We start from the raw sequence: 16,698 nt of genomic DNA, 5'->3' as shown, positions 1-16,698 counted from the left end.
ACAGACCAATCCCAACATAACAACTGTGATGTTACAGTCGAAATGCACCATTTCAAATAAGGTAATAATAGACCATTTCATTCTGAAGGCAAATCCTAGGGTTGTAAATGGACATGTAAAACTGTCTCTGTATAATTTTGCACTTAATAAAGCAACAACCTTCTATGTAGATATCAGAGAACAATTTAACAGATTATTTCTATGCATTCTTTGGCATCTTTAAAATATAGCTCAATGGTAGAGCACTGCATTGACAGCACAAAAAAATTGAACCCAGGTAACACATATACTGAAAAAGTATATCTTGTATGCACGTAAGTCGCTTTGGATAAAAGCATCTGCTAAAAGCAAAAATGTAAATATACATTTGATTCAATAATAGCCATGCATAGACTCAGTATACTACAATAAACAGCACATGACCTGACATGATACCATCCTGTCAAAGTTAAACTGTACTTCGGGGAATATTAGAAACTCGCGTGTCGTGGTACCTGGTTTGAGTTATTCATCCGTTTGTTTTTTTTGCCGGGGGCAGCAGGCAGATCTGCACTCTCATGAGTGAAATGTGTGGAGTGCAGGGAGTGAGGACTGCTTAGACTACATGACAGAAAGTCCTGATCCTACATACAGATCTGAGAGACATGTCCGAGGTTTCTGACAACAGTGACCCCATCAAATAATTTACTGAGAGTTGTCGACCTCATTTCTTTAGTCAAGATATATGAACAAGGATGGATGAACTGATAAATCCTTTCTTCCTTACTGCACTATTCCATACTGTTTAGTAAATATGTAAATAACGGTATAGTGAACTTGAAAGAGATGAATCCAGTTTAGAACCCAAAATCAAGGAAAACTGCATGACTTCGATTACAGCCTAAGTCTACTCATGAACTACAGGGGGCAGCAAAACTTCACATGAGTTTACATAGCAATCACATGTGTTCTTAAAACATCATGTACTCACCGGTACTTACCTGAGGATATTTTACTCTTGGGTAATTTACAAATTATCACAGAAGGGCTAAATGTATATGACAGAAACGGCAGATGTAAAGCCATATGAAAGAACTTTTATCCAACTAAAATAACATTGATGTATTTGGCAGACATTTTCATCCAAAGTGACAAATAGGCCTACATTTTATTCGTATGTGCATTCCCTTATCGAACCCATGACTTTTGTGTTGTCAAGATGATCTCCAGGCTTATGGAATCACAGACAGCAATATATTAATAATTCATAAAAAAATTAGTCCATGTCTGGTCATCTCAGATTTTGTTATGGAGATAAAAACTAGGATCAGGTGTTTCTGGTTGTTTAGCATTATGATACGAGTGTATATTAGAATGATTTTTCTATTATTTTCCTATGCAATGACTTTGGCGACATGGAGGCAGCTCTGGGAAACGCATTCGGACAGACTTTATAGGCGGGGCAATAAAATTTTGTTTGAAATATAAACAGAAAGCGCCTTTGTGATAACTAACTGCATATTTGAAACTGCAACACTAATTTCTCACTAGAATGCAATTAAATGGTGTAAAAAGTTAAAATAAAACTTTATTTACATTAAATTTGTGCTCCAGCCGCTTTCTTGGCCGCCATTTTATTTTTTCGAACTCGACCAGGCTCAACCAATCACATTCCCCGTGCACGCCAATGCATAGAATTGTGGGACAAGATGATGACGGTATCTCAGGAGACAGGAAGTAAACCAAACATTGGATTCGGACGAGCCTTGATGCCTTCCTGCCTTGCCTCCGAAGGAAGTATTTTACAGCTTTCGGACGCAGGCTGGTTCTATGCAAAAAAGCCCATTCTTTTTTTCCATAGACTTTTAGATTATCGCAAAAAAGTACTGTGCTATAGCACAATGCTATAACAAATTATTTATATGATATTTTGAGCTTCACATATGTACTCTGGGGACACCAAAGATTTTTTTTTACATTTTTTTAAAGTCTTGTAAAATGTCCCCTTTAAATATTTTAGGTGTTACCAATTAAAGTAATTTTTAAGTAGATTCAGCTTTCACTTTTTAAAGTGTAAAAGATCGCCTGTAACTGAAGGTGTTTCCAACAGGTTTTTTTCTTTAAAATTTGATTGACTTCATAGATTGTTTTGATTGTCTGTGTCTAAAAATAATCATGTGTCTATTGTAAGAGTTGAAGATAAGAGCGGTATCTGTTCTGTCAAAGGACATTCTCTTTATAAGATATTCTAATAAAAATCACGCAGATGTGCCTTTAAAGAATTAATTCACCCCAAAAACACCCAAATCAGTTTTCAGGTCTCCCTTCGTCCAAAAATAATAACTTAACATGATTTGTGTCATTATCAGCACAAAGAATCTTTACCAAAGCACCTGTTTATTTTAAAAGTGCACACATATGATTGGATGCCTAAACCTATGAGCAATTTCAGGACATCACTGCTGTCGCCTAAACATACATTCAAGGCCACAAGCTATTTGTACATAATTGTTTTGACTTAATATATATATCCATGTAATCTAGGCCAAAACAGGTAAAACAAGAAAAGAACACGATTTTTCAGTCCTTCACCGTCTCCTTGCCAACGGCAGTCCCTTTAAAGAACTGATTTCCATATTTATAGTTGGTCATGAGTAAACACACACACACGAATGCCCCTATCTGCTGTACAAAACTCCAGGGACACCATGTGACCAGAATGACACAAGTAAACAGAACCTGATTCATAATTCACTCATGTTTTGGTTAAATTTTTAAAATAGACTACATGTCTGAAAGAAAATAAAGTTTTCACATCCTCCCCTTTCTCTCTCTCAGTTAACACACTTTACTGTTCCTTAACCCCATGTCAAATAATAAAACAACACGTATATCATAAGTATGGCCAATGCTATCTCATTTTACAAGGGGGCTAATTTGTAATAATTTGTATGACAACATTTGTACAGTTTTGTACGATTTGCATTTGCCCCTTCGACGCTGGCATTAGGAACGGGATTTCGTTATTGCTTTTTTATGTTAATCTATGTTCGTATGTTAATAATTCATACGAATTGGCCAATTCGTACTAATTCTCATGAGAACAGGCTTGTTTGGCACATGCGCATGCTTCAGAAACCTTTAAACACTGGAGGTCAACTTGCACATTTTCATATTATTAGGCAGACATTGCTTCTGATTAAAGACACTAACATCAGGGAAGATCATTTTTTGCCAATTCCAACATGCAAGACGTGGATTAAGTTCCTGCTTTTGGAATCAAGGCCCTAATGTTGTGCTCTTAAAGACATTTTCTTTAGTGTTAACATGAGGGGAAGTTACAACCGGAGACAGTCAGCGTGAGATCCTGCTGCTGAAACACTGAATATTAAAGTAGAAGACTGAGAGACTTTCAGACCTGTCACCTACAATTATCACCACTCAATGAACACATTTCAGAAATCTGCTTCAAAATGTTTTTATTAAAAATTCTGAAGTCTTCATCCCATCAATAATGTACAGCACTTATCATGAACGTCATAGTGTTATAAGAGTATAAATTATAGCATGTTATACCACAGGGAAGTTGAATGATTTATTCTGATTGGTTGAGAAGTGTTCCATGGGTATGCATTATATTTCAATAAAAGCACAACTGACATGTCAAATGTCTTAAAATAACCACCAGAGCAATGTCTGAGGTAACCGTGGTATAAGCAGAATAATTGACTCTGGTCCTTTGAATTATTTTGAATGCACAACCACAGTCTAACGGCACTCCGGCATTAAACTTACAATGAACAATATATTATACAGCATTTACTAATACATTTATAAAATCAAAAGTTGTGACTTGTAACATTAGTAAATGCACAATGATGCACAACAGGAACAATTATATTGGAATTAACTAAAATGAACAAAGATGAATAAATGCTCATTTCATTGTTAGTTCATGTTAGCTAAAGCATTTACTAACAAATACAACCTTATTGTAAAGTGTAACCAAAATATTTAAGACTTAAAAATAACATTAAAGTCAAAATAACATTAAAGTCAAATAACTTAATATATATATTTTTTAATTGTATTACTGTATTTAATGTATAAAGTTAGTACTGTATATAAAAATATAATGGCCAATTTAAAGGAACAGTATGTAAGAAATTTATATCAATTAATCAAAAAATGGCCCTGATATGTCACTAGACATTAAGAATTAATTTTTATTTCAAATACTTATATCACTGACATCAGTGGCCTGGCAAGGATATTGTCATTTAAAAAGTGGAGTTGCAGCCCTCAACTGATGTTTATGTTGTCATTTTGCGTATTGGCCACTAGTTGTGTGATTGCAGTTCCAGTTTTAGCCACAAGGTTTGTGATTGCAATACCAGTTTTGGCCACAATCCTACATACTGTTCCTTTAAATATTTTAATTGGCAAGGCTTTAAAGCATGTGAAATAATAAAATTTTGGGACGATGCAGCACTGGCTTGATCGAGTGCATTAAAACTTTTAACCCGTTTTTCCCCCCATAACTTAACGTGTTAAATTAACAGCCCTAATCATTTTATATATTATATTACCCAATGTATTTATATATAAGCAATGTAGTAAAACCATTAATGTTTTTCTTTTGCATTTGTTGAAATGTTCACATACACATAACAACGTTATCCAGAAGATCTGCATTTATATGGATCTGTGAAAATGCCTTAAAATGCTGTATCATGCAGCCCATGCCAGTAGGTGGCAATGTTACTTTATAAAGAAACACTACATGTCTGCAATCATTCGCAATACAACCTTACTGTAAACATATCCTTTTTTATTGTATTACTGTATTTAATGTAGTACTGTATAAATAATGCACTATAACTTGATGCATTTAAAAAATAAATTTATTGAATTACACAAATAAAATATTTGATACACAACATTTATAACCTTTGATGTCACACAAACTTTGCAGGTTTGGAAAACTTTAAATTAAACCTTTATTGTGGCATGCTTTCCTTATTTCCCCCAATACTTACAATGAAGACGTACATTAGGATGATAAGTGGTATCTGTTATTTATTAATATGACACGCTATATTTAATAAATAATAAAAATGAAAAAATATAATTACATATAAAGTACAATCCTCCATAAAACTAAGCAACAAATGCCAGAAACCCTGGAAAAGGTGCCTATTATTGTACCTGAACCCGTTATCAAAAAGATCCTTAAAAAAACAAACCATTAATCTCTTGAGGCAGAAGTTAAAGAAAGATCATAGCAGATTTACGCTTCTCTAATAATCTCAGTATTTATCTGTGTGAGCTTGTGATCTTTCTCGCTGAAAGAGCAAATTCAGTCCTTTCCTAAAACGCTGGTCACGCACGCTGTAAATGATGACATTGCAACAGCTGCTGGCCGTCAGAATCCAAAATGCGAAAAAAGAAAACTTGCACCAGGTGTATCCCACCACGTTCCCCAGCACAAACACAGCGATAGGAGAAAAGGAGGCCGTGAATGCAAACGTGAGGATTCCGATGGTCTTAGCTGCTTTGATGTCGGAAAATGATGGTCTGTGCGGATACCCGCCGGTTCCCGAGTCGGCCCCGAGTCCTCCCTCAGAGAGGAGCTTGCGTTTACGGGAGTAACGGCGGATACTGGAGAAGGACAAGATGTTGATGGCCAGCGTGCCACCAAGTAAAGTGAAGTCAAATGCTGGAAAGAGCAGCAGAATGTTGGCATCTGGAGGCAGCTGAAGGTCAGTAAGTATAGGTGCGTAGTTACACATGCGACTGCATTCGTTGTACTCCAGTGTGATGCTGTTGCTCAAAACGAGCGGTGCAACGGCCAGTAAAAATCCACCAGCCCAAGATACAAGGGTCAGGAAGAGGGTGCGACGGTGTGTCACGAGTGCGTCTTTATGCAATGGACGCAGGATCGCCACACTACGCTCTACTGACATCAAAAAAATGGTGATGATGGATACAAAAGTGCAGCCAGCAAAAAGTGGGCCGATCAGCATGCAGGGTTGCCAAGGCCCTGATACATCACCCAAAGACGCCTTGGAGACATCCTGGTACCACATTGGTGGAGCTCTGGTTACCATGAGGGAGATCTCTGTGTATACGGAAAATGGCACCACCAAAACTCCAACCATCATATCTGCGATGGCCAGGGACACTGTAGGACAAACATACAATATTACCGCTTCAGTATTTCAACACTCACCACTATTTCCTCCAACAGAATATGTTTTATATCTGTATCTTGTGAGATCTAAGTCTCTTTCAATCTGTAAAGTGGTCTTAATTGTCTCTTTTGAGGTAAAACTACATTTGCACCATGTAAACAGAACTACATGACTGTAGGATTCTATCCTTGCATGTTTCAAGGGAAAGCTACTGCCTAGGGCAACACAGTTTTAACAGACTAAGGATACATGCACATGACAAAGATGTAGTAAAAACCAGAACGTTTTACTGTTGCGTTTGTTTAAATTTCTATGTACACATGACAGCGTTGTCCAAAAGATCCACGTTCACATGGATCTGTGTAAACGCCTTAAAACGCTATATTAGGGTCCGTTCACATGTCTCGCCTAAAAACGTGTGGAAAACGCTAGGCGCGTAGGTTGTTGTCACATGACCTGCGGTGTGCTTGCGGCATTCTGAATAGTTGAAATGTTTTTAACTCAATCTGGTCTGGACGCACCTGGGAAAAAAATTAGAGCGTTGCAACGCGTGCACGACTGCGTCACTTCCATTATAAGCTACATTTGAAATAACAAACTTGAGTGCGCAAAAGACGGGGTATGTGAATCACCCCTTATGCAGGCCATGCCAGTAGATGGCGATGTTACTTTATAAAGAAACACATGCCTGCTCACAAACGAATTCTTCTACAAGACTTAGCAGGATTAAGTAGTTTTGTATTAACTCAGTATCTTGCGCAACATAAACACATTCCTGCAGGCTGCCATTGTTGTTTTAGTTATACTCGCGTCATATGACGTCAACTTTATAACAAGATTTTCTTACTTTTTTACACATAGACGTCAAAGTGTTGTTTTCAAAAACATGCACTTTGAAACTCTTTTTCAAAAGTTTGTGGTTTAAGGACCCCATAACGTCATTGTACTGTAAATGAACAATCAAAATGCCAAAAATTTTACATTTTCGTTTCATTTATCTTCTTCGTAAACACAAAGAATGTTACATAGAGGTTGCATTTAATAGTCCTGTAATAATTTTTGATAAGCTATCAAATTAAATGATACATTTTACTGTTCAAACTTAACACTTCTCTTACTTGGACTTCTATTACAAAATCATTTTCATTGAAACATAACTGTATTTCACTGTATTTTTATTTATTAAAGGAGAGGATAACATCAGAGTTGATTTGGAAATGTAAAAATAAATTGAGTGCATTGAATTGTAGCACAGTCGGCTACTACTTATTTTCACAAATTTAATAACGTTATCTAGGTGTTCCTTGCATACGTAAACATAGGCAACGTTTTGGGGGCCTGGGGGGCCCCTCCAGAACAAAGCCAATTATGATTTTTAGGGCTGGGACGATTAATCGTGCAATTATGTTCGCTATGCTTCTCAATGAATTACAGTAAAATGCCGCCACATACAAAAGCCAGAGGGCGCTCTTGTGCAGACACTCAATATGTGCCGCAGGAGAAGTAGCATTTACACACACAGCTCCACGAAAATACATATAAGCATATTTATATCCAGGGTTTCCCGCAGCACTTTTCCGTTCAGGCAGCCCGCCTAAGCTGAGAAACCCTACCGCCTTAACTAGGTCGTTCAAAAAAAAAATTTTGCTGCAAAAAAGGCCGTCAAGTGCATCTCGGAGAATAGCGCGGATGCTCTTCACACCACGAGCGGGCATGCACGCCACACGGCCGAAATGAGAAAGACGTGGTCCGAAACGTCACTGTCTGGAGGATAACTAGCCAGTGATTTTGTTGTTTGAACAACCTGCTAGCTAGGTTTCACGTGCCTGTTGATAAGATATAATTGTTGAGCGTTCTGCTCACGTTATTAATATGCATTATTTACATGCTACAGTAGTTACACTCCTTTAAGATAATGTAATTAATTGTGAGAATTAATCAGTTTTTAAAATTTTTGCTCTATTTATCATCATTCGCCAGATGTTCTACATCATCTGCTTTAGTTTGTGTTTATTAACCCTTTAGTTTCACTTCATCACGCAGCTATTACTGATAGAGGTAAAAACATTTAATTCATTAATAATCTATGTGTTCATTTTCTGTCATAGTTTCTTCAAAATTAAGTTCTATTTGAGTGTTTTAAATAAAAATATTTTAATTTTTATCATAACGCGTACGCCCCGCCCCTTTGATTGCCACGCCCCCGGCCCCTCGCCCAACCCTACCACCTTAACTAACAAATTTTTTTGCGGGAAACCCTGAAATCGCTGTTCATTAAACCTGTTGCTGTTACCTTTGAGGTACCCCTGTGGTGTTCGGGAATGTCGCGTCTGCATGAGAACAGTAAGTGTGACCACGTTTCCCACGACGATGGCAAAGGCCAAGCTGACCATAAACATAACCGTTAAAGTCTGGTTTAGCAGCCCACAGTAGCAGTTTGTGCAGAGAGGAGCCAGCGTCTCTCCGATCCCTGGAGTCAAAGTCACTGTCTCATTAACCATCTCCATCAACCCAACTGAAGCTCTTGCTTGGTTCGGTACACAAACATCGGCCAATAGTGAAGCCTGGCAACAGTCTTCATGTCTCTACCAGGGACAGATATCTACAGGCTGCTACGTCAATCTTGTTGTCTGCAGTCAATGAGAACCTGTAAAAAGCCAAAGAAAAGGACGTTTCCAAGTCTGTAAAAACGAGGGGGTTTATGATGCAAGACTCATAAATGTGTGTAATGACATTGTTAAAATAGTAAAATATAGTGGTTAAATCTTAAAGCAACGAGAATACTCAAAAGTTGACGCGTAGTCATGAAAGTAGCACATGCATGTGTTTATATACTAAGTCAAGATGGGCATCTATGTATGTATATCCATATGTTGTACTGCTTTCTATGGGGGTCAAAAATGTCTTCAATTACATTTACATTTATGCCGAGTTCAGACTGCATGATTTTCAAACTAGTCGAGTCACAGATGTTTTCACACTGCATGATTATCTGGGGTAGCGTTCAGTCGCTGCTGTTTCAGACTGCATGATGGATTGGCGACAGGGGTTTTCATATTGCATGACTTTACCGTAGGAAGAATCGCCGACAACTTTGTCCCGGTCCGCAAACTACGTCTCACAACCAAACGCACGTGAGAAGTGATGTGAAGGAAATAACGTGAGGTAACACGTGCAAGATCTAGCATGCCAGATATCTCACAGGTGTCGTGACTCGTCGGCGATTTTCTCAGAACGCGTCTTTGATAATTCACACTGTGTGATTGTCACTCGCGTGCACAAGCATCGATTTGCCTGTGATTTCGGGCATTTGTCTGCGAGTCAAAATCGGGGCTAAAATCGTGCAGTCTGAACTCGGCATTTGTCATTTAGCAGACGCTTTTGTCCAAAGCAACTTACAAATGAGGTAAACAATAGAAGCAATTATAGCAACACAAGAAAAACAATTGTGTTCCAAAGATGAACAAAGTTTTTTTTGGATGAGTAATGAATGACATAACTTTTATTCTGGGGTGAACTTTCCTTTAAAGGCATGAAGACCCTTTTGAAAGCCCATCTCCCTAATATCTGCTTCGAGGTCTTGACAAAAGACTCAATTCCGATATTTTTTCTCTCAAGTAGCACAGATCGTATATGAACCACGACGTGTAAGCAGGAAAAAAGTGCATATATTCCTATATTCTCCGATTGGTTTCAGGCCTCATTCATATGTGGAAATATGAATATCGAATACATGCATTCGCGTTCGCAATGTAAGCGGACAGATCAGATATTTCCATGTCAAGACGTGACGGCATGGGTTATTAAAAATGCAATGCTGGTAACTATACTCTCATATTCTGGTGTAATAATCAAGGACTTTGCTGCTGTAACATGGCTGCAAGAGGCGCAATGATAAGTGCCCGGAAAAGTCCCCCTTGGTAACTTTCAATAGCAGGGGCCTATTTTCGGGCACTGCGTGATATCATTGCGCCATGGTACAGCAGCAAACTCTTTGATTGTTACGCCGGAATGAGAGTATAGTTCCTAGCCATATCTGCCTAGAAAAATCATAACTTTAAATTTTTCCGTCAATCTTGGTACACGATGTAACTACAGAAGAGTCAAGTTTTAAATAGGAAAATATCGAAACTCTTTGGTCATTTTTTAAACGCACGATGCTTAATGGTCTAATTAGATTCAATGGATTGTGCTAAAAGTGGTACCGCCAGACCCGGAGATCGGCTGAATGGATTCCAAAATGGTAAAGAAATATTTAACTCTAGGGGATCTGGAAAATGAGCATAATTTGCAAACGTTATGCAGCATTTTGTACCTAAATGGTGATATTAAAGCAAGAATCACTATTATTACATAATTTTTATCTGAGGGCTAACATTTAAAAAAACCTGCGTATTAAACTTAAGCGCCTCAACTTATCTCTCCATTTGTGTGAATAATGCCTCAGATAATGAGACTTCAGGCCTTTCAAAAATTTCACAGATTTAATGAGGCATATTAATGGAGCAGAATATCATTTGACACTTGGGGATGGCGGCTCTGCCTAGCAACCATCTGACAATTCAACTATTGTGCACACCTTAGTCGCTTGTGCTTAGAAAAAATCAATGTCATTTATGATGCTGAATGGAGAACTGTTGATTTTACACTATCTGTGGAGATATCTGTGAATACATATAGAAAAATAGGTACGTTATCAATCCAATGTGGCAAATTGAGGAAACAGAGCTCAAACATTAGCCATGACTGCTTCTAGTGTTTTTAAACAAACAGATAAGCTGGGAAACTCCAGCTTTCAGTGCATTAGATGTAGTTTAGCGAAATATTATGTAGGCTTTAAAATAGAAAGCACATTTTGTTTTTTTACAGCATCTCAGCTGGACACCAAAGCACAAAATCACCTGCTGTTTTTTCCTGTAGATCTCTCTATGTGTCAAAAACTTTTACATCATTTACTACACATGCATTTTGCATTTGTCAGAAGTAGGTCAGGGTTTCCTCTAATGCTTTGGTAATGTTTCATTTATTATGAATTAGGTCTGTGAGATGCCTAAAAAGAAACTTTAATTTAAGGTTCGTTCCACAAATGCCATTAGATGAGAGTTATAAATGATCAAATGATCATCAACACCCTGCTGTCTACTGCCTATAGGTTGGTGAGTATTAATTCGGCATCCTACTTAACATGAAACATCATGGGCCTTATCATACACCCGGCGCAAAGTGTGACGCAAGTATTTTTTGCTAGTTTTAGCCCCACGCAGTTATCATTTTCATATCCAGGGCCACGTTATTTGAATAGCAAATGCATTTGCACATATTTGTGCGCCCATGGGCGTGCTGGTCTGAAAACAAGGTGTGTTCAGGCGTATTGTTGGCATGTTGCTATTTTGAGGCAACTTATTTGCCATTGACCAACTAAAACCTGGTCTTAAGTCAATGGTGCAATATTTTTTAAGTTATTTAATGAGCGCGCTATTAATATGCACCTATAAACGTGACGACAACGCGCTCAATTGTTTATTGCACATTACGCCCAAAATATGATTACTATGAGAATAGGAACAACGCTTTTGGACTGTGCGCCATGCACACAAAATATTTTTCCTGTCTTTAAACTAGCAAAAGTGGATTCGGACACGCCGTAAGTGCACTTGCGCCATGCACTTTGATAGTTAAAATAGGGCCCTGTAAAATCATTACTGAAATTTAAAGAGGACATATCATGAAAATCTTACTTTTTCTAAGTTTAAGTGCTATAATTGGGTCGCCAGTGCTTATATTAACATAGAAAATGTGAAAAAGATTAACCCAGTAACTTAGTTTTGGTAAACCATTCTTTGCAAGCATGTGAAAAAATAGGTCATTGAAATTTGGCTCCCCTGTAATGTCAGAAGGGGATAATACCGCCCCTTAATCTGCACTATCCAACCACAACACTGCCATTTAGTGCAGAGATTTGCATTTTAAAGGACGCACATTTTTGCTCACACCTACAAAGTGTCAATTTTAACATGCTATAATAAATTATCTACATGATATTTTGAGTTAAAACTTCACATGCGTACTCTGGAGACACCATAGATTTATTTTACATCTTAAAAAAGTCTTGTGAAATAGTCTGCATAAAACACTTTGCTAACATTTGATTCAGAAAGAGTTTAAATGTTGTGATGCCCATAATGCAATAATCCAATTAATATTATCGGTAACACTTTAATATGGGACCTAATCTTACTTTTAACATGTTAACTATTAGCTTTCATATATAGCATATTGGCTGTTTATTAGTAAACTATAAAGCACACATTAATGCATGACCATTTTCCACATCCCTACCTAAAAGTTACAACAACTACCTTAAGTATTAAAAAGCATTATATTAGGATTATTATTGAGTCAGTGAATATGAAACATGCAGGGATAATTAATTTAAAAAAAAAATTATTAATTATCAGGCAGCGTAACTACAATACACTTAATTTGTGAAAATGCCTTTATGTCAGGTTTTCCTATATAGCACACCTGTGATGCTCTAAAACTGATTGAATGTGACTCGAGAAAACACGTCACTGACCCTGTTTATCATAAACAAATGTATTTTGAGAAAGATCTAACACAAATGTTTGCTAATGTCATACTATATATTATGTCTCTTTAGCTTTTGGACAGTTAACTGAACTCCCGACTAAACCATATCCATATTTTCTGCCATTTGTATAGGATTGTTTTATTTTGAATGCTAACAGAGTGCCGTTTGGCCGTTTGTGTGGCAGTCATTGTTGCATCACATGCGGAGGGCTGTAAATCAATTCAGAAACCATTTCGGTTTGACAGTAGACCTGTCTAAGTTTTAATAAATGTGATGTGAAAATAAACTATACACAGAAGCCGATCATTAATATGCAGTGACAGCAAATTGCTTTATATGGAGATGCCTTAAGTTACAGACGGTGTTGAGGGATGATACGGTTAACATCACCCTGAGGGCCTGTCTCTCGCCAACCACGTTTGAAAAAGTTTGTCTCGATCTGTATTTTCAAAGTTGAATCTACCTTACAAAACAAATTCCACTCTTAAAAATAAAGCCTTGCGATGCCATTGATGAACAAATGGTACATAATGAACCTTTAACATCTAAAGAATCACTCTTTCAATAAAGGTTCTTTGTAGTGACAGTAGTGTCCAAATCACTTGTGTGCAAGGCTTGTTTATTGAAAAAGAAGAAAAGCATTGTCATTTAAAAGTCCTAATCTCCATATTTGATTAAAAACTAAATATAAATAAATATAATCAAAGAGAGAGATAAACAAACAGTTAAGCATTTGGCACAAAATCAAATTTATATAAATGATACTTTATGACATAAATATGTAACAAAAATCTTATGTAATGTCTTACCTGCATCTTCAGTGTGTATAATGTGAACAGTCATCAAACCGTCTCAGTCAAAATGTACAATTCCAGTTTAAGTGCTGTTTCTGTCTCTCCAGGGAAAATATAACACAAACCCTCTGCATGCGCAATATTTGAAACTGCCTTTCTAGACACGTTATCTCTCTTCCACCTGCCTTTATTTGTCTCTTCTCGTCTTCCGTGTTTTTCTTCCCCTCACTTTATATTTCAGCTACTCACTCACTTGCTCTTTAGCTCTCTATCTCTCTTTCAGCTGTGATCTAAAGCCATAAAGTGTTATGGGGTCAATGACAAAACAAGCTTCTAAAAACCCTAATTCCCAATTCAAAGTGTCAGGTGGTACAACCAATCAATGTCTATTTGCTCGATAGGTTTTAATGCACTTCGTGTGTCAATCTGATTGTTTGTTTATTTGATAGTGACATTTAAAATGATAATCCTGAAAATAGTTTGAAAGTGTTAAACAACTTTTCCACAAAACTAACATTTGAGAAAATGTAAGAACGATAACTTTTTAAAAAGGTATAACAACAATTATAGACAACTACATCTTGTATGTATAAAACTACTGTTAGCTAAATAATTAGCAAACATAAAATAATACCAAAGTATCATTTTTAATTCTTAATTTTTAATAATTAATTTTGACCCATAATTGGTAAATATTGGACGGAACACATGCTAGGTTAAAAATTACCCAATTTTAACCCAATATGTGTTCTGTCCAGTCTTTGCCCATTATGGATCAAAATTAACCGACATTTTAGAGTGCATTTTAACATTTGTACTGCTCATTTTTATTGACAGTGTCCCCACCTGCCATTTTACAAGTTTGAGATATTAAACTTAATTTTAATTTTATTATTAAAAATATTGAAAATATATTTAAAGAGCACCTATTTCATTGCCAAAAAACAGCATTATTTTGTGTATTTGGTATAATACAACGTGTTCACGTGGTTTATGGTTAAAAAAAATTTTTCCACGTACTGTAAATTTTTGTATAGCTGCAGATTTCCTGCTTTCCTCAAACGCTCGATTTTGTACAAAACTCATCGATCTGAAAAGTAATGTGTCCCTGATTGGCCAGTTAATCTGTACGTTGTGATTGGCCTGAATATCTCTGATGTCAGCCGGAAATGTGACGCTCCTTACCATGTTTGAAAGATTCGCTCACAATGCAATCCTAACATGAGTTAACTTACAGACTATGAGGAATTATGATAATGAAACTATAATATATGAACTCCTGCATCACTGATGGTCTCTCTCTCTTTCTCTCTCTCTCTCTCTCTCTCTCTCTCTCTCTCTCTCTCTCTCTGGCTCCTTTCCTCCACAATGTATGCAAAACATTCTGCTCTGAGTCAGACAGCAGCACTGCCATAGATCAACCCTTTCTTTCCATATCTTTTCATAGTCTAATAAAATTTTTCCACTACAAATAACTTTTGTAAAACAGAAAGATTCTGCAAGAATCTTATAGAAAGACATTTTTTCTTTTAAAAGCATGAGCTTTTTAAAGTCTGAATGGTCCTTTGGGAACCAAAAATGGTCCAGAATACGATCTTCACTTTATTACTGTAAAGCTTAAGTGAATTGGATAGTTAAAGTGACTTATTTAAATGTAATAGCAGAATACTTCCTATGGGACCCCAACATGTCTATATTGTACTCATGATAGGCTAAAGATTAAATACAAATGTAGCAACTTGTAATTCATTGGACAAGATGCCTATGATGATTGGTTTATTTCAAAGTATTACAGCTAACAAGATAACTAAATATACTTCTACCTTTGGCAAAACATCAACATTGGGCCAACCCTCAAAATAACTGCCGGTGCCAGACATGGAGGGATTAAACAAGGGATATAATTCCCAAATCATGATGTCATCTCAACATGAAAGTGCTATGTGTTAGGAACAGGACAGTTTGCTGGAAAGTGCAGAAATCAAATAAAGCCAATGTGGAAATGATTCATGAATCAGTTTTTTTGTTTTTTATTATAATCCTCAAGGTATTTTTTTCCAATAACTATGTTACATTTCTAGTTACATTACAGAAACACAGAAACATGTAACTGATAATATCTTTCATGATCATAACTTAATTGTGAAGGGCATAAATCTACAACAGCTCTATATTGTATAGAGTACTTAATTTTGACACATTATTGCACGTATTTACGCCGCATGTTATCGCTGTGTGTCGCTTGTCTCTTTCTAAATCTGCTTGTCATAAACAAATGAGTACCACGCCAGTAACTGACGAGAGAAGGATGACGTGAACTCCACTGCTTTGTTCTTATTGGTAGTCGCTCCCGAAAGTCGCTCGACATTTGCATAAAGTTAAACTTTTCTTAACTTTCTCGCGCCGCTGGACACACCCATACGGTCGCCAACGGTCACTTTCGCTCGTGTCGCCGGAAGTCGCCCGGTTTCCATTGAAATGAATGAGATCGCGTCGCTCTGCTACTGCTGGTCGCTGGCTGTCTGAATGGGAGGAATATTTCACATTCATAAAAAAATCTGATAATTTACTAAACCCCATGTCATCCAAGATGTTTCTTTGGGTTGCTTTATTCAGTCGAGAAGAAATTAAGTTTTTTTGGGAAAACATTACAGGATTTTTCTCTATTTACAGATTAAAATTGCAGTTTCAATGCAGCTTCAAAGGGCTCTAAACAATCCCAACCGAGGCATAAGGGTCTTATCTAGCGAAACCATCGTCATTTTTCAGTAGCGCCTCACTGCAGAACGCGACATCCAGGGGGCGGGGTTGGACCCAGATCCAGGGGCGGAGCTGGGTCCCGATCCAGAGATCCCATTGGTCGGCAGTTTTACCACAAGACACGTCATACACGTGTTGCTGCGTTACCATTTCCGCATTAATTTGTAACTAAATTAAGTTATTATTTTGACATAAAAACTAACTTTACTTATGACTACAATAAAAGTAGTGCCTTTAGGGTGAAATGTAAGTTTTTTGCTATAATGTTTTGGAGTAAAACATTTCGGGTAAGCCTACTATGAGTAATCTTATATGCAGTTTAAGACCTATTAATGGATACCGTATAAATTATGCATAGTTATTAAAATATATAGGCTAT

The 16,698-nt window shown here is 36.9% G+C and overlaps 1 protein-coding gene across 1 annotated transcript; it reads right to left on the bottom strand.

Moving 5' to 3' along the window:
- Positions 1-4,366: 4,366 nt before the first annotated feature.
- On the bottom strand, positions 4,367-8,882 carry LOC129452479 (trace amine-associated receptor 5). The gene is made up of 2 exons (XM_073859520.1): positions 8,467-8,882; positions 4,367-6,163 (listed from the first exon to the last, which is right to left on the bottom strand). Exons 1-2 carry the CDS (start codon positions 8,678-8,680, stop codon positions 5,289-5,291), a joined length of 1,089 nt encoding a protein of 362 aa, XP_073715621.1. The 5' UTR covers positions 8,681-8,882; the 3' UTR covers positions 4,367-5,288.
- Positions 8,883-16,698: the final 7,816 nt, after the last annotated feature.

This window comes from Misgurnus anguillicaudatus, chromosome 21 (assembly GCF_027580225.2).
Source record: "Misgurnus anguillicaudatus chromosome 21, ASM2758022v2, whole genome shotgun sequence".
Classification (NCBI taxonomy): domain Eukaryota; kingdom Metazoa; phylum Chordata; class Actinopteri; order Cypriniformes; family Cobitidae; genus Misgurnus; species Misgurnus anguillicaudatus.
Note: the sequence above shows the minus strand (reverse complement) of the source record. Positions and strands in the feature narration are given on the sequence as shown.